The sequence below is a fragment of the Mustela nigripes genome, chromosome 3 (genome assembly GCF_022355385.1).
Source record: "Mustela nigripes isolate SB6536 chromosome 3, MUSNIG.SB6536, whole genome shotgun sequence".
NCBI classification, from domain to species: domain Eukaryota; kingdom Metazoa; phylum Chordata; class Mammalia; order Carnivora; family Mustelidae; genus Mustela; species Mustela nigripes.
In genome coordinates this window covers 168,011,230-168,038,958 of record NC_081559.1, presented here as the reverse complement: position 1 = coordinate 168,038,958, position 27,729 = coordinate 168,011,230, and the positions used below count along the sequence as shown (strand labels likewise).

Genomic DNA, 27,729 nt, shown 5'->3' with positions numbered 1-27,729 from the left:
TATATATATATATATATATATACTGTTATCAAGGATCATACAGCTATTTAGCCTTTTTCATTTTTATACCCCAAACCTAGCAGTGGTTCCTGACATGTGATAGGTAATATAATAAATGACTAAACAAATGACTGAATAAATGTCTAGAACAAAAGTATTATAACTACATATTTAATATCTATTTATCATTCTATAAGAAAGCGATCTCTACCTTAAACACTCAATTTTAAAAAGACAGTTCCTTCTAAATAATTTTGTTTTACTAAGATGACACAAAAATTCATATTAATGCAAAGAATAAATGTTCTCACAGATTTAAAAGGGCTGAGCACGACTGTGACTGGTTTTTATACAACATAAAGTAGGATAAAATAGGCAGGTATGAGTTTCTACTGAAAAATAAATGTCAAAAGTATTTTTCTCAGAAATTATTTAGTATCACATACAGAAAAGGATCCCTTCCCCCAATCTTACAAAGTCTAAAATCAAACTAATTTTGTGGATAAAGTATAGAATCAAATACACTTAGAGCTAAAAGGAGCAGAAGATGATCCAATACAATTTTCTCAAGAGAGGTTCATGCAAGAGCATTTAAATCATATGGAAAGTGACCTGAGTGACCATTTTCTCAATTCTCCCCAAAATGATACATAGCTTATTGCATTCCAAATGCATAAAAAAGTTAATTCATCACATACAGTGACTCAGTGATTAGAGAATTAAAATGATTTGAATCTACTTAAAATAACTACTAGTATTAGTATGTTAAGAGTCAATAACTAAAGAAAGTTTCAAAGTTCTGTTCCTCATAAAACATTTGTATAGGTTACATATCTACTCCTACATTGCTTTTATCAACAGTATGATTTTTCCTTATAGGATTTTGATAATTCTATTTAGTATTGAATTTCATAATGAGGCTGCACCTACAAAAAGGAACCAGAGTCACAGTTATTATTAATTTATATTAATAATGCCCTTCCTGATATAACATCTAGTTTTAACTGTAAGTAAAGTAAAAAAAAAAAATTAAGTGTTTTTGTTCAAAATACCTATCTTTGTTTATAATACATATCGGTAGTACTAATATATATATTTTTACTAATTTTTTATATTTAGAACAAGTAAAATGTCTTAATATGGTCAACTACTATGATACATATCACTGCAGTCACAAAATAGAAACTAGAATTTATAAATCAGAAGCAAACTTAAATAAAGTTTAAACTTAAATAAAGGAAACAAAGATATTTAAAAGAAAGCACATGGCAGAATTCTATATCTTCTCTAATCTCTGTAAGGACAATGAGCAGGCTTATATGAACATTCTACTTTGGAAATTTATTTGGAGTAGAAATTCTAGACCTATAGTAGCAATGCTGCCTGTGATCTATTATATTTAAAAGAGCTTACTTCTATTGGTTCCTATGCAAAAAGAATGCCAAAATGATAAATATATCTTGCAACTCCGAAATTGCTACAATTTGCCACTGTGCCCACAAAACTGACATCCCACAGTAATTTACCTCCTCCACCAAAAACAAACAGTAAAACGAAAAAACCCTACCTACTACAATGACATGCCCAAATAGGTTAAATGAATTAAATGAACAGATTCTGATTTTCATACAGTTTCAAAAAATCTGGAGATCTTTATTTCCACTCACCCTAAACCTGGATATTTCCTCTGTGTTCGAAAAAATAAATGGTGATTTTATAAATAACTAGCTTCAAAACCAAAAAGAGTTCTTCAATACAAGATAAAAGGGGAGGATGAACACAATTATCATTTTCCCTAGAAGGAAATTACTTTTCAGGTGCTTTTCTGTCTTTGTATTTCTTGGTTTCTTGGGATTTTTCAGTTCATTCCTCTTAAGTATACATTCAACTCTATCTCAGTGAACTGTTTAGCGACTCAAAATAAAGCAAAACTGAATGCGGCCATTACAAGGTGAAGCAAATAATAAATTTAAGTATAGCCTAAAAATAAAGTACAGCCTATTTTAGAATTAAATACAGAACTATTAGGAACATATGCCAAAAAATAAAAATGAGAAAGAAAAAAGAAAACAGAGGTGATATATTTATGTAGTTCTTACAGGATATAAAGCAATAAAAACTGATATATCTGACTATATAAAAATATGAAGTTTCTATAAGTTAAAAACTCAATATTAAAAAGATATATAACAAGGATATATTCTTGACAAAGTTTCCTATCACTTATATAAAAAGCTATTAAAAATTTTTACAGAGTTGTAACCAATTTTCACCTCTCAAAACTTAAAAAGACTAAAAAAAAAGAACGACAGCATCCAGTGTTAAGGGTATGCTAATAATTGCAGATGTGAGAGGAAACTGATATTACCTTTCCACTGAAGAACTAGAAATGATTTATCAAAATCACTAAAAACATACATATCGTTTAATCAAATAATTCTACTTCTAAGAATCTAGTCCAAGGAAGTAAAATAATTAATACAGAATTATAGTAAAAATGAAAAAAGAAAAAAACAAACTTTCTATTCTCCTAGGAAACTGATTAAGAATTACTAGAGTATATTAATAAGATGGAATAATATAAAGCCATTAAAATCACACCATGAAATATTTATTGTGATGGGAATGTGTGTCAAAACATAACTTAGTGAAAACCATAAGCTATAAAAAAAATAATTCTATCTTAGGTTTCTGTTTCAAGAAGTACTGAAGAAAAAATATATAAATTGTAGATAAGATGATGCAACTATACTAATTTGGTCTTTACTCTTTACTGTGTTTTCCAAATTATCATTAGGTATTTCTTTAATTAAAAAAATTCCTTGATTAATCTGAAATGCTTTTAAAGCTTTTAATCACAACATCTTCAAAAGGTTCAAAAACACTTCAAATAACTGTCATCTGTTTTAGGGACAAAATAAAACTAATGTTAATTGTTTTATGCACTCCCAAAATTCAATTTCATGTTATTTAAAATATATACTATATACTTTAGAAATGTTGACTTTAAAGCTATGAAAAATAGAATACCTGAAATTAACATAGCACTGTATGGTAACTACACCAGAATAAAAATGAAAATAAATTTTGCAAAAAAGTTATGAAAAATGGAAACATTACCATTTAAGCCAAATGCACTACCCTCTCACATACATAAGAGAATCCTGAGTACATTTACATATGTGATCATATAACCATACATACATCTATATGAACATGATTCAGGAAATAATTTCGTAATGGGAAAAAAAAAAAAAGAAAGATTTTGACAGCCAGAGCACAGAAGAGAACTGAAGAATGGTTCCCAGAATACAGAACACATTCATTAAATCACTATTACTTTAGGTTTTACTAGAAATATGCAGATAACTACCTTAATTCTCCATTTCACATTACACATAAAGCCCTCGGCAAAGGTAAGACATAGTATCTTTATTCTATCTTATTTCCTGTGTCAGCTATTTGTAGTATGAGAAAGACGTTAACTATTCATACACAGTAAGAATATGCACATAAGAATCTGATTCTATTCCCTCAGAAAGAAGAAACGAAACAATGTGATATACTTCAGATTCAGAACTAAGGGAAAAAAGAAAAAAATCCTGCCTGTAGATAGAGGTTAGCATTAATGCTGCACTATTAGAAAACTTGCACTAAGACAAGGCTAATCCTCTCACACTGGGATTTCCTCCTGTCACTGCATCAATAAAAAAGCTAACAAAAACATTAAATATCCAATAAGCAAGTTCCTACAGCATTCAACATTCTTGATTATTCTTGGTCTTTTGCCCAGGCAACAGAATGCTTCTACTTTGGAAGAGTTGATTCTCTTAATACTAAGGCTAATAAATGCATACAATTGACAGAATTTTTAAAACAGCAGGGAGTATAATACTCTTTGTATATTAGAACAATTTAGACTCTAAAAATTCACAATTTTGAATCACTAAAAATAGCCATATCTATTTTTCTAATGCAGGCCTTTCTACTCCCAAAGAATCCATCTGTATTTGGAAAGAAAAATTTCTCAAAAATAATTTAGCAAAACACAAATGACCTAATTAAAGCAATTCACATATTATAATCAACCAATAAACTGATGATTTATATTCATTCATTTTGTTCATTTAAAATGACACGATTCATAGCCTCTCTCCAATTTTTCAGTAACTATGTCTTCTGAACTTATAAAATAGTAATAAAAACTGCACTCCTAATAAAATTTACAACTTACTCATGCTCATTGATATAAAGTTCTGCAAGTTCATGCCAGGCTTCTTGGTCCCCAACAAATCTGGTGAGAGGAAAGGGAGAAAAAAAGTGTGTAGATATTCTGTAAATGAACAGCATGGAGGCAAAAAGGAAAATCAAATGCAAATTCCATTTTAATTAAAAAAGATTTATCAGAATAACAAAACACAATCCTCTTGTAAGACACTCACTGTTCCAGATACTCATTCAGTTCCCGAATGGCCTCCACATTTTTCCCCTGGGCTTTTCGAATGGCAATCTTACGCTTTCTTGCAGCCTATAGGTTGACATTAATAAAGGATTAGGCCCTCACGATTCCCTGGGTTTTTGTAAAGAAGGTAATTTGACTGTGCAAATTATTATCTCAATGCCAGTGAAATTCCATTGTAGAACTACTGCTTAGTGGGAGTTTATAAACATACCCCATGACATCCCACTGGGGAATTCAAACATTCCTTTAACAATCACATATGCTTTACTTTTGATGTACACAATGTATGCATCATTTCATTCAAATAAATAACCATCCAGATTCTGATAATTACAAGCCAGCAGGGAATCCTAATCTTTACTCAGCCTAAAGTCCTTTAATCTGTCTCATTCATAAGATTTGTATGTTAAGAGATAGAGGGATAGTGGAGATTAGGGGGGGAAAAAAAAATCTCACCATGGCCACTTGAATGTCATTATAAAATCTAGCTCCTGATAACTTTTTTCAGTTTTAAGAGAAAAATATACCTGTAAACTTTTCAAGAATAACCCTGGACCTGAAAAAAAAATTTTATAAATAGACAAAACACTTAAACTTATATTTTAAAGTTTTTAAAATGATAAATACAAATATCAGTGTCATTTAGTTATGCATTCATCAAATATGTACTGAATATCTGTTTGACAGGTACTGTGCTAAACAATGAAAATATGAGGATAAAAAAAGAATAGATCATTTCTCGTGAGAGTCTCAAGAGAAGAAGAAACATCAAATAAAAAGACAATGATAGAGATATCTAGGGTGTCAAAGCAACACGGAGGAGAGCCTAATACAGGCTGTGGCAGAATGGAGGAGGTATAAGGGCTAGAAGCAAAGAGGGCCCCAGATGTGATACCTATACTGAAACAGAAAGAACAAGCAGACATTAAAAAAACAAAAGAGGGAATTGTGTGAAGAAAAGGGCATAAAATGGAGGAACACAGAACAAAGGCAAAGAAGACAGCAACAGTGTGTAATCAAGACTATCCACTTTAGGATGCAGTTAACGGACTGGAGGGGCACCATATCAATATTAAATTTCTATCTCTTTCATCTCTGTTTAATTCAGTGCAGATAGCTAAGCAATAAAACAAATAAAAGCTATAGCCAAGTTAAGTTTATTAATTATGAACATGGTTGTTATTGTTTTATATAATACACACTTCACGAAATGCAGACAAGGGAAGTAAAATGAATGGGGCCTCTTTAGACAAATGGAACTACCTGTCATGGGTGAAAAAGGTGGGGATTTTGCGCTGAAGAAGTGAAAAGTCAAAAAATTAGAATCAAGAGACTCCCAATAAACAAGACCAAGAGTGGTGTTTATAACAAGGATAACAACAGTTTGGCAATAAAAAATGAAATGTGTCAAAAATGTATATCCTTGATTATTCAGCTCATGCCAAAGGCCTATCACAATGCCTGCCAAATGGTAGGTACTCAAACATTTTTGGATTAATTACACTATGTATAACAATGAAAGTGCCATAATAAATGTACTACTAAAAAGCCTCAAGAATTCAGAAAGTAGAAGAAAAGCTCTAAAAGTAACTCAATCCTAAAGACTTTAAAAAGAATATTGGATTTCAAATGAGAGCCTTCTCCCAAGTCTTTCTGAAAATAGGTGGATAAATTAACATATAATTTCAATTAAATATAATAAATATAAATTAAATATATGATATAAATTAAGAAACTAATTTCTTTTGGATATATCATATCTAATTTCACCAATCCAATATCATCTGAAATGTATCTGACTCTTTATTCCTTTCATTTATGATACTACTACTACTTCTTCTATAGACAACATGGTAGAACAGAGTCCACATTTTAAAATAAAAAAGACAAGATACAAATCCCTACTCTTGGCACTTACCAGCTTTCTAACCAAAGGCGAAAATACTACCACATCTGACATAAGAACCAATTTTTATTTATCATGATAATTTTAAATGAGCATTAAGCAGGGATTTCATTTCTGGCCAAGATGGTATCAAATTTACCCCGTTGCCTAAACCAAAGAAAGAATTAGATTAAATATCTGAAATAATATTTAAGGCACAGGACACCAGGCAACACAGAACAGTGATCCCTGAGAGGTTGGAAGCAAATGAGATGAGCCCTATTTTTATTGCCCTGGCTCACTGCTTTGAGAGAGCTTCAGGGTCCTGTGCAAGAAGAGAAAATCAGGTTGAGTAAAGTGAGCTCTGTGAGTTGAGGAAAAGGAGCTGAGAGTCAGGAAGATCAAAGGCTAAAGTTTGTAGACACAGCATGAGAGAAGAAAGAATACAGAAAAAAAAACTCTATACTTCCCCTGAATCTCAAGGGCTTCCCTTGATTACTCAGCTTTGTATTGATCAGTGCATGTGTGTGAAAAAACTACCCAAAGCCAAGGAAAGAACCATCAGAAAGGTTTAAGCGGAAGTGTGTGGAGCTCACACAGGGCTCGGAATCTTGCATCTTCCTACTGACCAGACTGGAAAATGCCATGATTCCTGTAGCACTGGCAAGAGTATCCAGAAGGATGTAATGGGGAATAACTAGCTAGCCCTATAAGCATTTTCTGGACCTCTTTAACAGAGACCTAAAAGGATCAAATTGTTTTGCAGGTTTTTTTTTGTTTTGTTTTGTTTTTAAGATTTTACTTATTTGACAGATACCACAAGTAGGCAGAGAGGCAGGCAGAGAGAGAGGAAGGGAAGCAGACTCCCTGCTGAGCAGAGAGCCAGATTCAGACTCAATCCCAGGACCCTGGGATCATGACCTGAGCCGAAGACAGAGGCCTTAACCCACTGAGCCACCCAGGTGCCCCTCAAGTAACTTAATTAACACCTCACAAGAAAGCTCAAGAACATCTTTTGGGAATATAAAAATGGAAAAAAGCAAAGTAAATTTTTGAAGATGATAGTTTTGCTCACTATTTTGACTCTGATGATGGTGTCACAGGTGCATCCTAACATAAAACTTAGCAAACTGCACACCCTACTTAAATATATATTCTTTAACAATTATTTATCATAATAGTTTTAAAATAGTATTAATTGGACTAAATGTTAAAGAGAGTCTTGAATATTTATCAATTTCTATTTATTTCTTTCTTATAGTTTTTTTCCTGTAAAATATGCCAATGTTCTGAATTTTTCTAAATGTCTAGTTTGGATCAAACTTTGCAAATGTCAGTTTAAGTCTTAAAAATGAAAACTGTTTCACATTTTATAAGTGATTTTAGTAACAGAGTTAGAATTCCTATTATAAAATATAAAATATTAATGCCACAAATCATCAAACTTGCTACATGCCTTCTGTAACCTTATGTACAACGGGGCTAGCCACCAATTCTTTCTGAAACTCTGGTCATATCTTAAAAAATAAACTACATGATTGGTGGGGGGAAGGGATACTACTTAGGAAAGGATTAAAGGATTAAGGTCTACCAGCAAAATACAGACTACGTCTCTCCCTACTGCAGATGCTGGGACCCAGAAAGAAACAGACCCTTGGCCAACAGAAGGAAAACAGTGTTCTGAGTTCTTTCAGGCATTCTAAAAGCATCTTCTCCCTTGCCACAGAGGCAATTACATCTAATTCTAAAACAAAATTTCAAATATTTGATAAATCATAATAGGCAGCTAACAATTCAAGGTAAAATCTGATCTTTCTGAAATATGAAATTCACCCAAAAAGACAGTAATTACCATACCTGCTTCTGAAAAGTAATCATTCAACAAGTATTCACTGAAGACCTACTATATGCTAGACATTAGTTCATGCAAAAGACATATTTTCCCTCAGGGAACTTTCAAAGGAAGAAGAGCCTACTTATATTTTAAAAGCAAGCAAACAAAAACTGACTGGTGCTTAGGCAAGCTAAGGGATGAAAGCTCAGTGAGCCTAATTAAATATTTGATTTTCACAGGTTAATGACTAAAATTTTCACATTTGAGAGTTAACCTTCTAAAACCACTCATGGCTAAATAATTATAATTGCTTGTGTACTTTCACTGCAAAATATTCTTTCATCCATTCCCTATCCCTTCCAATTCCACTTGTCCTAGGTTTAGACTCCCATAATCTCTGGCCTAGGACAGGACAGCCTCCAAATTACAAATTATTTCAACTCTGCACCTCCTTCACTATCTCCCATATTATTAACAAAGTTTTTTTTTTTTTTTTTAATTTTTTATTTTTTATAAACATATATTTTTATCCCCAGGGGTACAGGTCTGTGAATCACCAGGTTTACACACTTCACAGCACTCACCAAATCACATACCCTCCCCAATGTCCATAATCCCACCCCCTTCTCCCAAACCCCCTCCCCCCGGCAACCCTCAGTTTGTTGTGAGAATTTCTAAAAATATCTGGTGGTATTTCCCCAATCAAAATTTGACTATTGTCCATTTTTTTTTCTTTTTAGAGAGCACAAGCAAATATGTGAGAAAGGGGGGTGGGGCAGAGAGAGAGAGAATCTTAAGCAGGCTCCATGCTCAGAGCCTGATACAGGGCTTGACCACACAACCCTCAGATCATGACATGAGCCAAAATCAAGAGTTGGATGCCCAATGGACTGAGAGCCACCCAGGCACACCATTCATTGTCCATTTTCCAAGAATAAAAATTAAATTCTGAAGTGTCAACATACCAGGTTGTGCACAAACATAGGTCATCTTGTTGCATCTCCAGTCACTTTGTACAATGAACCAATTCAGAGGTATAAAATATTGTTCCTCAGAACCCCAATTTTTCTCAGAGGTCAATGAGTAGAGAAGGGAGAGGTTAACTATGTAGAATACCAGAACCATGCCCTTTCTTCAATAAGACAGAAATAAAATTTCATTTGAAAAACATATTAAAGGAGGCAGTTCAGAAAGAAATACAAATGGCCTTTTAAGCATATTAAAAGATATTCAACATCACTCATAATGCAAATTGTAACAAGATGATGTTTTTTTACCAATTACACTGGCAAAGGTTAAAAACAAAAAAGTTGATAATCTACCTTGCGGGAGGATGCAGGAGAAGCAGCACTCTCGTACATCACAGAAATGAATATGGATGGCTAGAAAGCCTTTGTGGAAGGAAATTTGGTGACATCTACCAAAATTTAAAATGCATGGACCTCCAGAATTAGATTCCAGAGTAGGAATCCAACGTACAAATGACATTCACTGCAACACTGTTCCTGGGAGGAAGATACCAAAATCAACCTAAGATTTCATCAAGGGGGCCTTACTTCAAGAAATTGTTTTTCAACAAACTAGTTTTCATACATCACACAACACAACACTATACAGCTATTCAGAGGATCATCTAAGGATGTGCTAACATATACCATGATCTTTACAACAACTGCAAGGTAGAATATGCCACCATTTGCATTTCCAACAATGTTCTCTGTCAAAAGGGACACACATGCATACTTGTGTGCTCACAAGGGAAAAATCTCTGGATACGTAAGAAATTGCTAACGATGTTTGCCTAAGTGAAGCAGGATCTGAGATCAGGAGTGAGAAGAAAGACTAATTTTTTCACCATACACTCTTTTGTATTGTTTGTAATTTTTAGCACGGGTATGTATTATGTTTCCAAAAAATGTTTCACAATCTTTCAAAAACAGATGTTTTCCCCAAATATATTATTTTATATATAAATTTTCATATAAAGTCCATTTCGGCACCCTCCTTAAAGAAAATTCAAAAACTTCCTTTCTAATCACTTCATTCTTTCTTCGCTAGGTAGACTTTTTACTTAACTAGCGCCAAGGATTCATTCATGAGATACGAAGACTTTCCCTGGTCCATCATCTTTACTTCCTTTCAACCACATTCATCTTTCAAAGTTTGCAAGGCTCGAAAATTACACAGTAAGAGACTAAGAATTTAACAGTCTATTTTCAAAGTCCATAACCTGTTCACTACAACACTCTGCATCCCTAACACAGTCAAGCTGGTGTCTGATTTGTTCTACTAGTTCTAGCACCAAGCACACTGTAAGCACTCAACAAATGTTTTTTTGGAGGATTAATAAGTGCATGGGAGAGGGAATGAGAGCTTCTTAAAGCCTGAATGAACAACCTCACTTCTATACAGATACCTAGAAACACAGAGGCACAAGACCAACAACAGAGTCATATGATCTCTTTTATACAACAGGAAGAAGAACTACAGTGTAAAAGTTTGAATTATAACTATCAATGAGGGTGAAACTAGACTTTCCCACCTTTGAGGTAATACTTTACAGTTGCTTTGAAAAAAGAAACTGTGATGTCTACCTTTATTCTTAGCAACACCAATATTCCGGTGGCTCATGACAGATACTTGATAAACATTTACAGAAGGACAGAAGACACTAAGAGGACATCAGATAAAGATAATATTTAATGAAAGAATAATACATTTCGTAAACCTGAATTTAGTCACCTTGTTTTAAAACGTTTACCTAGCAACTAAGGAACTTAGTTACTACCACTTCATACATGGTTGATAAATGAAACCATTTGGTTTTTCTTTTAGTCAATCTTAGAGCCACAAAATATGGAAAATATTATAAATAGAAAAATAATTACATATTATCTTAGATCCTGAAAAAGTGAACTAACTTATTAAAAATATCTTCAACTTAAACTGAAACTGAAGTAAAATGTTTGACTCCTAATTCCAAGAGAATAAATCAAAAGCTATTGATTCTTAACCTGGTACCTAAAAAAAAAAAAAAAAAAAAAAAAAAAAATCTAAACCTGGTACAAAAAAAAAAAAAAAAAAGAAAGAAAAAAGAAACAGAAACCTTTTTCAGAAACTTGATTTCATATTTTCAATATTTGGCTACATGAAAAATGAATACCTTTGAAATTATAGTGAAGTCTTAACAAGTAAGTACATGAAAAGATTCAGGAAAAAAAATGATTAGGACAGTTAAGATTAAAAAATTACTAAAAACTTTACGATTTTAACTCTTTTATTGGAAATATGTAACTAAACTAACAGAAGCTCTATTTTTGATTTTTTATTTTGGTTTTTTATTTTGTAATGAGTAGGCCTGCAGCTCTGTCAAAACTTTTCCCTTGCTATTCAAGTATCTACCTCTACCTCACCCACCCTACACCCTCACCACCCCCCCTACCAAAGACCTAGGAAGTTCCCAGAGGACATTTCCCTGGGATGGGATAACATTAAAAGCAAAAATCTAAACCATTTCACCATATATGTATGTATGTATGTATGTATGTATATATATATATATATATATAACCACATTATGTAATTTACACAATATTACTTATCAATTGTATCTTAATAAAGTTGAAAACAGACTACCATTTAAGCAACAGATGTTAAGTATTCCAGAGTATCAGAAGGGATAAGTAGAGATCAGCATCTTATAATCCACAATTATACATTAAATGACTTTTTACAAATGTGTATTTTTAATGAAATACCTGCCAAGTAAGAAAAAAACTTTCATGTGTTTGTGTTATGTTAATATAACAATATCTCTTTCTATAAAAGAACAAACTCAAACTGGTTTTTGTTTAAAAATTTTAAAAATACGATTTTCTTTTAGTAGGCATATGTGTGCATGGACATAAAAAAAAATAAAAACATTAAAATGCCTGATATGTTATCTAAAATCTAACTTTTCGCTGAGTAAAAGGTAAGTCTGAAGAAGGCCATTATGCAAAAATAGTAAACTAAAATGTTCTCAAAACTAAAAAAAATCTTCAGAGTATTTTTAAGACAAATATTGCTACATAAGTATATTTGGAACAAATAATCTGCCCAAATACTGATGTATTTGTTTAAATCAGGATAAAGTAAAGATGTATCTTATGGGAAACACAATATACATATTTCTTCTTTACACATTTATACATATATGTATATACATATACATGTATATTACAGATACATTTACATGTTCCTATCCAAGTAGAAGGTAGAAAAAAGCAAAATCAAATCAAAACACCTTTATTAATTCCATATACTAACTACTATCATGATTTCTTTCATTTTTCATTGAGAACTAAAATATAACTACCCAAAAAAGTTATTTTATCATAAACCTCAAAATATTACAAAACTACTGAGCTCTGCTGGTGTTTATTACAAACACATAGAATTATTTCTTTCTAAATTCCCACTAGTTTCTAATAAGATATCCTATGAGTCAAATTTCACTGAAGAGTGTTAGATCTCTTTTAAAAATGTAGCTCAACATAAAGAATTTAAAAAGATAAAACTGGTATCATGTGTATTTTTCCATTATTTTAAAAACTGAATTAATTTCACTTTTTAAACCAAAATTTAAATAATCTTCAGGACAATTCAGTTTACTTACAGTGTTAGTTGGATCTTCTTGTAAAATTCTATCATATAGTTGTATAGCATCATCATATCTATTTAAAAAGAAAAAAAAATTCAAGAATCATTACTTCAAATTTTAGTGACAAATAGTAAATACAGAAAAAGATCAAACTGGCAGGACTTTAAATGCATTTACAATTACAATCCAAGTCGCTTCTGATGTTCACGTAACAGTAGATATTTGCTACCGTATCATTTTTTACAAAAAAATTCATGTATAAGGAAGGTATTTATAGAAAAACTTACTTCAAAAATATACTGATTCAAGAATAACAACAAAAAAAAAGAGATAAACAAAAATGCACTGATTCTATTTCGCCTAAATACAAAGGTTAAAATTAGCAACACAGATACCTTTGTGGTCCTAAGTATGCCTAGAATTACAGTCAATAAAGCATAAGAACAAGTTTAATTTTAACAAACAAATTCACAAGTAAATGACCTGTGATTTAATTTTCCTTTATTGAATACTTATGATAGCTTTTCTTAGTTGAGCTGGTTCAGTTCAATTCATTAAGCACCTGTTAAATATACACCTGCAATACACTCTGCTGGGTTATGATCTTATAAAGGAAATAGTTAACAATTTATCAATGAGAAAAAAAAAAAACAAGTATTTCAGCATATGTCTAACAAGGCAAAATAAACATTATGCGATAGGGAATGAAGGGAAAGGATATATCAGAAATCACATAAAGAACATCATATACTCTTGTATATTTGGGAATCTTGTTTAGGGTATAAGGAAATAACTGATTCTGAAATTCCTTCCTTATAGATCCATAACCCCAACTCTATTCCAATCAATTTCTCCATTTCTAGACACAGATCTTTAAAGAAAACAAAAACAATGTTCAAAAATTTTCACAGCAATGTTTCTAAAGCTAGAAGCAACAGCTATATTCTTGAGATCTACTCATAAGTTTCCTAAGAGAATTTTTAATTTTATATTTTTCTCTTAATGATATTCAATATATGAATATTCTACATCATAATGACCTTTTAACTGAATACTGCCCCAAGCCTCTTTGTGATTATGATCATGCTAGTAGGTAAGAATATTTTAACTATAGCAGACAACTGAGAAAAATAAAAGCAGACTTAATTTGTAAATGTGTTCATACCATATGAAGGCCAAACAGCATCACTACACACTAAGTCAATCAGAGTTGGGTAGTTCAAAAAATTAGTTTGGACCTCAAATACATGGTAATATAGAAAGTATGTTAGCCTCGAAGAAACCTGCAACTAAATGGGGAAACCTAAAATAAAATCATTTAATATTAATAAAACAAAACAATGAAGTATATAAATAAGGTCAAAATAAATGTTATATAGCAAGGGTTCTCACACGACACAGTACGTGAGAATCCCCTGGGAATCTTTTCCAAGTACATAACCTCTGGCAAACACACTGGGAATAACAGAAGATGGTAGGAAACCATTCATTTCTTTAATATAATAATAACCTGAGTTTTAATAGTTTTCTAGGTTTGGGGACATTTTATTAGAAAACCTACATTCTTTTTATAGTCATTCAGAGAATATACATATAGGGGTACCTGGGTGGCTCAGTCACTTAAGCATCTGCCTTCACCTCAGGTCATGATCTCTGGGTCCTGGGATCAAGCCTTGTGTCAGAATCCCTGCTCAGCAGAATTTGCTTCTCCTTCTCCCTCTGCCCTCTCTCCAGCTTATGCGCTCTCTCTCCCTCAAATAAATAGATAAAATCTTTAAACTATACACGTAAAGCATTAATATCTTATCTTATATTTAAATATATTTGTTTTACTGTAACTAAAAAATAGTAAGTTCTATAAAAACTGACTATATGGTTAGTTTTCCTGTGTGTGATCAATCAACTTGACTAGCCATATGGTGTCAAGATTAAATATTATTCCTGGGTTTATCTGAGGATATTTCCAGGTGAGATTAGCATTTGAATCTGTGGACACAGTGAAACAGCCTTCCCCAACGTGGGTGGACATTACCCAACTCCCTGAGAGTTTGAATAAAACAACTGCAGTGCAGAGAGTTATTCACCCCTTTCTACTGCCTCACTACTTGAGCTGGGACATCTCATCTCATCTTCTCCTGCCCTCCGTCTGGAATTTATACCATTGACTCCCTTGGTTCTCAGGCCTTTGGACTTGGATGCAGACTGAACTATAGCACTAATTCTAGGACTGCTCAGCCCCCATAACTGCTTCATAATAAATCTTTCCCTATATATCCTCCTTCCCTCCTCTCACCCCTATATATGTACAGCAATATCCTCTTAGTTCTGTTTCTTCAGAGAATCCTAATACACTGAAGGTCCTCAAGATTTTACCTCTAGTCAGCAATGTTCTCAAACCTACTTGTCTGTTCTCCTGCAGGGTTTCTTTTAAAAGAAGGATCTGGATTATACCCCTAACAAAGTGATCTCAGTGAAGTGGCAAATAGGCAACTAGCAATTTTTTTTACAATGCCACAGATCACTCTAATTCACACAACTATGCACGAAAATCAATCATTAATGGTCCTGTATCATGAAGACACATAGTAGTCACTCTGTTGGAAAAAAAACCCAGCAAAACCTTACTGAGTAAAATGACTACATCAGTTTCAATGAAAGAGTAAGACTTAGAGAATTAGAGTTCGGTAAGTGTCTTAGGACACTTGATTTAAGAATAAATTATTGTTACCATATCAATTGTTTGTATGGTTGGAAGGTGGGTAGAGAGATAGTAACTATTAAAATGTGTGCTTTGAGAACCAGTACCTCTCAAACCTTTACAAGTTAATTTTAAAAATCATTCATCATAGCACTGGGTGCTACATGCAACTAATAAATCACTGAACACTACATCAAAAACTAATGATGTACTTTATGTTGGCTAACTGAATTTAAATAAGTAAAAAACAGAAAAAAAGGAAAAAAACCATTCATTCTGGACTCTGGAATGTGTTTGGCTATTCACACATTTTAAGAATGGTCTAGAAATTTTTTTTTCCTTCTTTCCTTTCCTTTTCCTTTCCTTCTGTTCTTTGATTCAAATTACTTCCAACTAACCTAAAATAATATTTTATTTCTTTTTCTTTATGCTTTTAGCTTGCTTACAGAGATGATCCATTGAGATTAAACTGTACATATACACAAACACAATAAACCAAAAGATAAGGAATAAAGGGATTAAGAAAAATTATATCAGTACATTCTACTTACTAAAAGCTACTATTAACTGAGGTACAAATTAACTCTGTCTTACCTAAAACATCAAAGTAAAACACTGATGAAAGAAACTGAGAAAAATCAAAAGATATTCATGCTCATGGATTGGAAGAATACTGGTAACACTTTCATACTACCTAAAGTAATGTAAAGATTCTGTACAATCCCTATCAAAATTCCAATGGCATTTCCCACAGAACTAGAACAATCCCAAAATTTGCATGGAACCACAAAAAAACCCTAAATATCCAAAGCCATCTGAGCAATAAGAACAAGGCTGGAAACATCACACTTCTTGTTTTCAAACTATTTATCACAATGGTATCGTAATCAAAACATTAAGGTCCTGGCGTAACAACATAAATTAATGTAACATATAAATTAATGTAACAACAGGAAATCCAGAAACAAACCCAAACATACATGGCCAATTAATTTATAAAACAGAAGCTAAAAGTATACAATGGGAGAAGGATAGTTTCCTCAGTTAATGGTGTTGGGAAAACTGGACATGCAAAAAAATAAAAACTGGGCCACCATCTTTATACCACACACAAAAATCAACTCAAAATGGATTAAAGACATCAACATTAAGACCTGAAATAGTAAAACTCCTAGAAGAAAACATAGGTGGTAAGCTCTCTGATGCTAATCTCAGTGATGATTTTTTAGATTTGACACCAAGAGCAAAAGCTAACAAGAGCAAAAATAAAGAACTGTGACTATATCAAACTAAAAAGCTTCTGTACAACAAAGAAAACATTCAACAAAATGAAAAGACAACCTATGGAATTGGAAAAAATATTTGCAAATCATCTGATAACTGCAAATATTTGCTAAAGGGTAAATATCCAATACACATAAAAGATATCATACAATCAATGGCAATAAATAAATAAAAATCTAAGTAAAAAGAGGCAGAGGAACTTAACAGACACTTCCACGGAAGACATACAGATGGCAAACAGGTACATGAAAAGGTGTGAACATCAGTAATCAACAGGGAAACGAAAATAAAAACCACAAAGAGCTATTACCTCACACATAATAGAATGGCTATTATCAAAAAGACAAGACATAATAAGTGCTGGCAAGGATGCAGAGAAAAGAAAACCCTTGTGCATTGCTGATGGGAGTGTAAATTGGCATAGACACTATGGAGGTCCCTTAAAAAATTCAAAATAGAACGACCATTGGATCCAACATTTCCACTTCTGGGTATTTAACCAAAAGAAACAAAATCACTATCCTGAAAAGGTATTTCCAAGCTCATGTTCATTGCAGCATTATTTGCAGTAACCAATACATGGAAACAACCTAAGTGCCCATTGACAGACAAGCAGATAAAGTAGTCTGATATAATGGAATATTATTCAGCCATAAAAGAGAAAAAAATTCTGTCATTTAAGACAACAACCCTTGAGGGCATATGCTAAATATAACAGAGAAAGACAAATACTACAAGATCTCACTCATATGTGGAAAAGAACATAAACTCATAGATACAGAAAACAGATTAGTGGCTGCCAGAGGTGGGCGACGGAGGTGGGCAAAACAGGTAACAGTGCTCAAAAGGTACAAATTTCCAGTTATAAAGTAAGTCATGGGTACAGCATAGTTACCATAGTTAACAATACTGTGTTGTGTACCTCAAAGTTGCTAAAAGAATAAATCTTAAAAGTTCTCATAAGAATAAACATTTTAACAACGTATGGTGATGGATGTCAACTAAACTTACTGTGGTAATAATCATTTCACAATATACAGAGATATCAAATCATGTCATATACCTGAAACTAATACAATGTCAATTATATCTCATTTAAAAAAGTAACTTCTATACCTTGAATACCTGAAAGGGTAGCACACATATGTCATTACAAATTCCTAAAACAACCCTAATAAGTTGGTGATATTCTCATTTTGCAGAGGAATAAGGCTAAAAGGCTTAAATAAGTTAAATAATGTGCCAGATAAACAACTAATAAATCCTAGAAAGAGGATATAAAACCAACCCTTACTGCAAAACATGATCCCATTTCACTAGGCCAGAGATAGTAAATGAATTGTGCTCCAATGTCAAATCCTATTTATTGGGAGTAATTGGCAAGATTTATGCTGAGAAGCACTCTGGCACTATTCCGAAGCTCAGTAGCAAAAAGTCTTACACAATTAATGATGTTGTCATGGGGGTAGGAAGACCTATATCTAGACCCCATGTTTGCTATTTTAAATGGGATTATACTGTTTCTAAGATTCAGTTACCTTTCCATGGCTTCAAATCTCATGCCAGTTAGCCTCTTGACTCTGTGACTGCCAGGGAACTGTCTTCTCAACTCCTGAAGACAAAACTGTAAAAATAATTGGTAAAAAAGACTTAAGGAGTAGTGATCACATTACATACACTAAGTGGGTTACAAGGAATGGTCTATATAGTCTTCAGTATATCTTCTTAAATCATTTCATTAGCGTTCTCTAACATGAAGTGAAATTAATTGGTAATGAATAATGGGGTAAAAGAAGAACTCTGAAATTACAATGGGAGCAACAATTAGTTCTCAAGACTGATCATGATATTAACTGGGAAAATAAGCTGATCATGGGATACACTAATAACTCTTCAGATACTGCCATATTACTCCTCCTTCACAATTGCTTCCATAATGTATTAGGCCCAACTTAAACGTTTATAATTTCCTGACTTTTAGTTTCTATTATCTAAGCATTCTCTTGATAAAAATTAAGCTCTTTGACAGTACTCTCAAGTCCCGCAAATACTATAACACTGTATGCCCTGTTGAAATCATGTATTAATCAGTAATTTTGTCAGTACACACACCATGATTTGGGGTCATAAAACATAGACACCAAATTTATAGAGTGCCAATCTCCTTTGGGAGATATCCATAATTCACCCATCAACTTCAATAAATAAATATTTTGAGCACCAACCATGTTCTTAGTAACATATGAGGATTTTAAGAGTCTTGGAAGCACTAGAAAGGTTGAGGATTATAAAAATGGTCCATTCTATGGATCAAGAAGATGTGGTATATATACACAATGGAATACTATGCAGCCATCAAAAGAAATGAAATCTTGCCATTTGCAACAACGTGGATGGAACTAGAGCGTATCATGCTTAGCGAAATAAGTCAAGCAGAGAAAGACAACTATCATATGATCTCCCTGATATGAGGAAGTGGTGATACAACATGGAGGCTTAAGTGTGTAGAAGAAGAATAAATGAAACAAGATGGGATTGGGAGGGAGACAAACCATAAGTGACTCTTAATCTCACAAAACAAACTGAGGGTTGCCGGGGGGAGGGGGTTTGGGAGAAGGGGGTGGGATTATAGACATTGGGGAGGGTATGTGATTTGGTGAGTGCTGTGAAGTGTGTAAACCTGTTGATTCACAGACCTGTACCCCTGGGGATAAAAATATATGTTTATCAAAAATAAAAAATTAAAAAAAAAAAAAAAAATGGTCCATTCTAGTGCCCAAAAGCATAAGTGACAAAAAAAAAATACCTTCACTAATGAAGATACTATTAATTAGTAATAAAGTTATAACACGATCTTGGAAGTACAGCTTCCAAGTATGTTGCTAAAAATCTGCCACAGTAAGAAAAATATTCAAGTTAGTCAAAACTGAAGATGATGTTTGCTTATTTCTTTGACATCACACGAAACTCATACTGTTTGGTCAATCAAGCCGTGTAGAAATTCTGAACATTTAAAAAAAAAAAAAATCTGTGTTACCAAAAAAGCTACCATTTTATTTGATCTCTTGCTTGGGTTATCAGTATTATATAATTTGATTCTCCTACTTTATCAAATGGCATTTGTTTACTTAAAAAATAACTCAGTATTTCCATTAAGATGTGAGCTGCCACCTCTGTGAATATGGAAAAGACTATTTTAGGGCAAAGTTTGTTAAGCTTAACTCTTGATTTCAGCTCAGGTCATGATCTCGGGGTCATGGGATCAAGCCCCAGGTTGGGCTCTACACTGAATATAGAGCATGCTTGAGATTTTCTCTCTCCCTCTCCTTTTAACCTTCCCAGCTTATATAAATAAATAAATAGATAAACAAACAATTTCATAGGTTCTGAAAGTAATCTAAAAGGTTTTACAGATTTTTTTTTTTTTAATTACTAGCAACTCCACCAAAATTAGATGTATAGCCAACATAACATAATTACCTTGGGAAAAATCAATGCTAATTCGGATATGCATATGTTCTCCTGCTATTTCTATTTTCTGTTTGCATGTACTTTCTTTTTGATTTAAATGAGGAAGTAGCATGAAGTAGTACTTAAGAATTCAGGATTATAAAACAATAGAACAAAAAAACCAACACCTCCAGTTCTTGGTTTATGAAATGAGTATGATAGCATCAAGCCTAAATCAAGGAGTAACTGTGAAGATTAAATAAAGTATGATATAAAGCATTTAGTACAGTGTCTTTCACATGTGTTCAAAAATATAGCTATTATCATTCTTTTATTTTAAAAGTAGTATTAGTATTTTAAGTCATGTTCTGCACGTTGGGATTTTCTAATAATTTAAGAGATATATTTACAACATTGCAAAAGAAATATTTAACATTATATATAGATCTTCCACTTATGACACGGTTACATCCCAATAAACCCATGGTAAGTTCAAAATACTGAAAGCCAAAAATGCATTTAATACACCTAATCTACCAAACAGCATAGCTTAGCCTAGCTTCCCTTACACATGATCAGAACACTTATTATAGCCTATAGTTGGGCAAAATCATCTAACACAAAGCCCATTTTATAATAAATTTACTAAATATTGTACTGAAAGTGAAAAACAGAATGGCTGTATAGGTATAGAATGGTAGTAAGTTTATCAGTTGTTTACCCTTGTGATTTTCATTGCTGACTGGGAAGTATAGCCCACTGCCACTGTCCAGCATCATGAGAAAGTATCCTACCACCTATATCATTAGCCTAGGAAAAGACCAAAATTCAAAGTATAGTTTCTACTTGAATGTGTATTACTTTCACGCCATCATAAAGTTGAAAAATAAGTCAAATCATCATGTCAGTGACTCTCTTTGTTATGTCAACAACCCAAAAGATAAACTTGTTTTAAACTATCTGGTTCTTATTTTAAACACTACAATAGCATAATTCACCTCTTAACTAAATAACCTTCACCAACTAATTCAAATTCTTCAATTCCCAAGATTATTAAAAAGATTTAAGAACAATCCCTCTCCCAAAGTAGCTGGTTAGTCTCCCCTACTCTTAAGGGTAGCAATGAAAATGACCTATAAGAACATTCAAATATAAGCCATGTACTAAGTCTTAGCTACTTGTAATTCATGTAGCAAATTTAAAATAAAATAAAATAAAATTAGTTTAAATACCTACCAATGCCAAGTCATCTCGACCATAATCTAGAGCTGCAATCATCACTTGCTCATATATGATCCAAACTAGACAAAGAGAAAAACAACTGCATTTAATGTAAAACCTCCCAACAGAAATTAGATATTCTTCTTGTTTCTGATATCTTAGAGAACATTACTTGCAACTGAAAATTGATTTATTGCATATCTAGGATTAAGAAAGCATCTTTATATGCTTTTAGTAATATAAAATATGTTAATACCTTATAAGGTTAAAAAAATTACTATTATTTAATACCATTGCTCTTCTAAAAAATTCTTTATGAAATACATTTTGACCACATCAGAACTATTGCTATGAACTTTAAAAGAAAAATGCTTATTTGATTGCTTCACTACAACCAGCAATTAGAAGTCCTTCTCAAAATAATGTACCATTAGATATCCTGAGAAGTTTTTTTAAAAGAAGGGACAAATCATAGATTGATATAAACAGCAGGAAAAACATAATAAAAAGGTATCTGAAAAAAAGAAAAAGACCTAAAGACCAAAACAGAACATGAACAGAGCAAGAATAAAAGAACTTACTATCATCCCCAAGCTTAGAAGCATATTCATTAATTAATTCCTCTCCAACTTCCACAATTTGCTCACTGTTTCGTGAGTTTTCTTCTCTCCATTTTCTCATTTTATCTCGCATTTCTGAAAAAATAAAGTGTTATTATATATATTTGATAACTCAAAAAACTGATAATGAAGTTGAAATCGACTTATCAGGTAGAGAAAACAAAGTCACACTAATATAGGTCTTTGGTATGTCAAAATTCATAGAGCAGAAAATCAATTTAATGGGAGCAACAGATCCTTTAGAAGATTAAAAAGACATTAAAACTAATGTTACAAACATAAAAGTGATGAATGGCCTCCTACAAAGATTCTCTAACCCTTTCAGCAACTATGGATCTTAACTTTTTGAAGTTACAGACAACTCTCTGAACTTGATAAAAGCTAGGGATAATTTTCCCAGGGGAAACACATACACACACACACACACACACACACACACACAATTATACACAGAAATCTCAAAAATCCAAAGTACTCCTGAAATTCCTACTCACTCCAGAATGTAAAATTTCATCAGGGGATCATATTTGGCTATCGGCACTGAAAGGGAAGTCATTCCAAAACTTCCTTAATAACATTACCAAAGTAGATGTAATGTATAAAGATACACAACCATGCAAGAAAATAAACAGCAAAAGATTCAGAATAAAGGAAATCTTTCAATTCTCTATATAATAATAAATGAAAAGAAAAATGTAAAGGTAAAAAGCGCTAGAAAAAAGAAGAGTCACAAGAACAATTCTGTATATTATAAAGCAAGAGGAAACTGAGGAGTTTTAATGCACAGCAGGAATAATAACAAGGAAAAAGAAAGAGTACCTAATCCAGTAAACAAAAGATCTTTTTCATATAGTTACAATAGAATGAACTGTCCAATTCACCAATCATATATATGCTTTCTTACTCCTATCTCTGAAATTCCAACATATTTACTTGTCTGAAGTACCAACTTCTTCCTTCTACAGACACAGATATAGAACAGATTTAAACAGTTAAATTGTTGTTGTACAGGAGTTAAGTAAACAATATGCTAAGCCTCTGGAGACTAAGTATAAAAGCACCACAAAGGATTTTCGTTACTTTGATAGACATTATCTGAGCCCCTATAACTCAAAGTCTAAAAAACAAACAAAAAAATAAAAACCCACCAAAAATAGATCCTAAATGGTCTTACAAAATCAAATTAACAGTTAATTCCTTCTACTGACAACTAGAAATCAGCTCGACTTTCACTCTGCACGGAAAATAACCTTGAACTGATTCTTACCAGGCTGAAGAGAAAGTGAACAGATAAAAATAAATAAATATGCTGAGTGAAAGAAGTCAAGCAGAGAGAGTCAAATATCATATGGTTTCACTTATTTGTGGAGCATAACAAATAGCATGAAGGACATGGGGAGTTAGAGAGGAGAAGGGAGTTGGGGGAAGTTGGAAGGGGAGGTGAACCATGAGAGACTATGGACTCTGAAAAACAATCTGAGGGTTTTGAAGGGGCAGGGGGTGGGAGGTTGGGGTACCAGGTGGTGGGTATTAGAGAGGGCACGGATTGCATGGAGCACTGGATGTGGTGCAAAAATAATGAATACTGTTATGCTGAAAATAAAATTTAAAAATAAATAAATAAATAAATAAAAGTAGGTCATTCATACCCCACAGGTTAAGGGCTCAGTCGCACAAAACTGCCCCTACTTTAGATAGCAATCAAAAGTCAGGGCCACCAACATTTCTGACCAATTGGCTATAAAATCTGGGCTTCAGGGAGCCTGGGTGGCTGAGTTGGTTAAGCATCTGCCTTTGGCTCAGGTCATGATCTCAGGGTCCTGATCAAGCCCTGCATCAGGCTCTCTGCTCGGCTTTAAGTCAGCTTCCCTCTCTCCCTCTATGATCTCCCTCTCCCTCAAATAAATACATAAAATCTTAAAAAAAAAAAAATAGTCTGGGGTTCTCACAACCCCTCCTCCTTAGGTTTCCAAGAATGCCTCAAGGAACTCAGATAAGTGCTTCACTTATTATCATAGGTTTATTATAAAAAATAAAACTCAGGAATAGCCAAATGGAGAAAGTACATGGGGCAAAGTGAAGGGGGCAAGAGGGAAGGAAGCAGAGGAACTTTCATGCTCTTTAAGCAAGTCCTCCATCCCAGTACCTTGATGTGCTTACCAACCTGGAAGCTCTCCAAACGCCATAGCTTAAGGGGCTTTATGTGGGTTTCATTCCACTGGCATGACTGATTTCCAGATGATCTCCCCTCCCAGGAAGTCAAGGGATAAGACTAAAAAGTTTCAGTCTTGCCTTGGTCTTTTGGATGATGCCCCCAACCTGAAGCAAGCAGCTACCAATAGTCTCATTAGCAGACAAAAATATACCCTTGTTCTAGAAACTCCAAAGGTCTTAAAGGTTCTTGTGTTGGAAACCGAGAAAAAAGATTACATGTAAAAAAATCTGTTCCTGGGGCACCTGGGTGGCTCAGTGGGTTAAAGTCTCTGCCTTTGGCTCAGGTCATGATCCCAGGGTCCTGGGATCGAGCCCCGCATCAGGCTCTCTGCTCAGTAGGGAGCCTGCTTCCTCTTCTCTCTGCCTGTTTCTCTGCCTACTTGTGATCTTTCTCTGTCAAATAAATCAATAAAAATCTTTAAAAAAAAGAAGCTGTTCCTATCAACTCTATCATTCAGGAAATTTCAAGTGTTTTGGAGCTCTGTGACAGGAACTGGGGACAAAAAAATACACACCTCTTATCATATCACAACATATGTTATCTTTAGATCCACAGCATGAGTTCTCAAAACTCAAACTCTAGCCCCTATACCATGGTTCATTTACAGTGTTAAATCCACATTCACTTTCAACCTGGCAGATAATTTTCTTTTAAATATTTATTTATTTATTTGACAGAGAGAGAGAGAGAGAATCTTAGAAGGGAGAGGAAGAGGGAGTTAGAGACAGAAACCCAAACGGACTCTGCACTGAGCACAGACGGTGACCCAAGGCTTGATCGCAGGGCCCTGAGATCATATCCAGGAGTGAGACGCTTAATCAACAGGTGCCCCAACCTCACAGATTATTTTAAAAGAGGAATTAGTGCCTCTGGAATATAAATTATTTAGTGTTTTACAGATCTTATCCATTACATTGCCTCCTTTGCCCATATGCTGAACCCAAATTAGGCTAGCAAGGTGCCAACTTATCTCTTACCTTAAAAAAATTACCTTCACAAAACATATACACAAAACATATAAAGTATGAATCTTTAGCTTAGAAATGAAATCTCAGGGTATGTTCCATGAGATTTGAGATCCTGCACTGTTTTGTTTAGCACTGTATGCTCAAGAACTGGAACAGTGCCTGCTGCAAAGTACTGCAGATATGCATTTAATTAACACATTATTTAGTATATAGCCCAACAGGTAAAGCTAAGTGTGAATGAGATCACCCACAGAAGGCATTTAACCTTTGAATTTTAGACTCTTTGAATTTGATGAAACCTTTGAACCTTCTTTTCCCAGAAATATGTGCATGTTTATGTATACTCAATTTTACATACATTTTCAGGGAATTCAAAGACCACACAAAACTTGTCCCTCCATCAGTCAGAATTCTACTGATCTCAGGTTTAATAACCACCAATAACACATTAAGTAGAGTGCTAAGAAAAGAACCTTTAGAGACACTAAAAATCAAGGAGCAAATGGATATAGAGAACTCACAAAGGAAAGGTCTGAAAAAGAAGGGAAGAGTCATAATATTATATGAAACCAAGGAAAGAAGGTTTCATGGAGTGATCTGCAAAAACAAACATACTGTAGGTGTATAAAAAAACAAACAAACAAACAAACAAAACCCACATCCATTATACCTGACATTAGGTCTCCCTAGAAACTACTCGAATGAGAGGGCATGGAAAACAAATTATGTTTGAAGGACTGAATAAAGTAGAGACAGTAAGTATTTTTGTAATTATTTTTACAACAAATATTCATTTAGTACCTATTACAGGCCAGGCGTTGTGCTAGACATCATATTTATAACCTGGCCAAATATCCTATTTCTGAGAAACTTGGCTATATACCTTTCTTACAACTCGCCTTCCCACCTCCAACTCCTAAGTAGTAACTTCTTTAATAAACATCATTAATTTTCAACTGGTTGTTAAGTAAACCATATATTCTACTTTTTTGATAGAGCCCAAAAGATTAAAAGAGTGTTAGATTTTCCATATGGGTCTTTTATAAATGTGATAAACTTTCCTATCACAAGAATTATAGTACTTATCGAACAAGTCATTTCCACAACCTTAATTCATGAAGCTATTCAATGGAATTCTGAAGGACACAGGTCCAGCTGACATGCCCTCCCAAGAAAGTCTAAACAAATAGTTTAGAGATAGTTATCTCTAAGAGTCCTCTACTACCCTCTAAAATCCTAAAAATTTGTTACTATAAGTTTGTTACTATAAGTCTCTGAAAGAAAAATCTAGAACACTTTTTAAAAGTCCCCTAAAATAGATCTCTGATCCTGAAAAGGTCTGAAACCTTCATTTTACAAATAATCAAACTATATCCGATGAATTAAGTGAGCTACCTAAATCTACCTAAGATGCTATAGAAATTTTTCCAATATGAGAAAAATGGCTTATAATCTTTTTGTGAGAATTTGTTAATGTTTATTATTAATGCCATTAACAATTCACTTAGTCAACAAAAAATGAATGAGCAACTCCAAAATGTCTAGCGCAAGAACAAGATACAACTGGTCCCTCCGTTCATTCTAGGAGAAAAAATTTTAAAACTTAACAAACTGGATAAGTACTTCAATAGTATGAGGACACAGAGTTAAAGGGCCAGGGGTACATTTTGTTGCCTTTTTTTTTTTTTTCTTTTTACAAACTTTTAGCTGAGGGATAGGATAGGGTGTTCAAGGAAGGCTCTCTCAAGTATGGGACCTTGGAAGGAAATTCTGATAAATATATAATGGGAGCAAGAGTAGGGTAAGAAAGGAAAAACACTCCTAGTGGAAGAAATAGCATCTGTCCAGCCCTAAAACAAAGAAGGGTAGAACACATTTAGGGAATTCAACAAAAGCCAGCATAGCCAGTTCAGAGTAAGTTAAGAGTAATGGTTAAGATAATAGTTAAGAGTAATAGTTAAGATAAAACTGGGGCCTGGGCAGGAGCTGGATCATCTTTTTCATAAAGCACTTAATTGTTTAAAAGCTCTTTAACATGCTTTCTCTTTTGTTCAGTCATACCTGTGAAGTAGTTAGTATTTCTTATTCTAAATCCATTTTCCTTAGAATCATCACAGGGTAAGGTCCAAGTTACCTACTTAAATCACCTTGTCTTCTGGTAGATATGATACACACCTACTTGTTCCTATCATCCAAGAAACCTATATTGAACATACCTGCAAAGTAACACTTTTAAAAAATAAGAAATATTTGAATCATTTTTTAAAAAGCATTACAAGTAATAGCCACATGCCTACCATCTAGCTTAACCATATATCCTGACACAAGCCTTTTAAAAATATGTATTTTTACAGGTCTGTCCTCTCCATTAGACTGTGAACTCTTAAGAGGACTGTGTGTTACTTAATTTAATATACCCAACATCTAGCTCTAAGCAGTTAATACTTTTA

General features: G+C 33.3%; 1 protein-coding gene across 2 annotated transcripts in view; it reads right to left on the bottom strand.

Moving 5' to 3' along the window:
• The window catches only part of EMC2 (ER membrane protein complex subunit 2), a 47,070-nt gene that overhangs the window by 18,132 nt on the left and 1,209 nt on the right, over positions 1–27,729 (bottom strand). For both annotated transcript variants that reach the window (XM_059395049.1, XM_059395048.1), the window contains exons 2-7: positions 22,058–22,171; positions 21,492–21,556; positions 18,344–18,429; positions 12,839–12,896; positions 4,443–4,528; positions 4,235–4,294 (exon numbers count right to left, since the gene is read on the bottom strand). In XM_059395049.1, the coding sequence (XP_059251032.1) occupies positions 4,235–4,294; positions 4,443–4,528; positions 12,839–12,896; positions 18,344–18,429; positions 21,492–21,556; positions 22,058–22,171 (469 nt within the window). The remainder of the gene's footprint in view (positions 1–4,234; positions 4,295–4,442; positions 4,529–12,838; positions 12,897–18,343; positions 18,430–21,491; positions 21,557–22,057; positions 22,172–27,729) is intronic.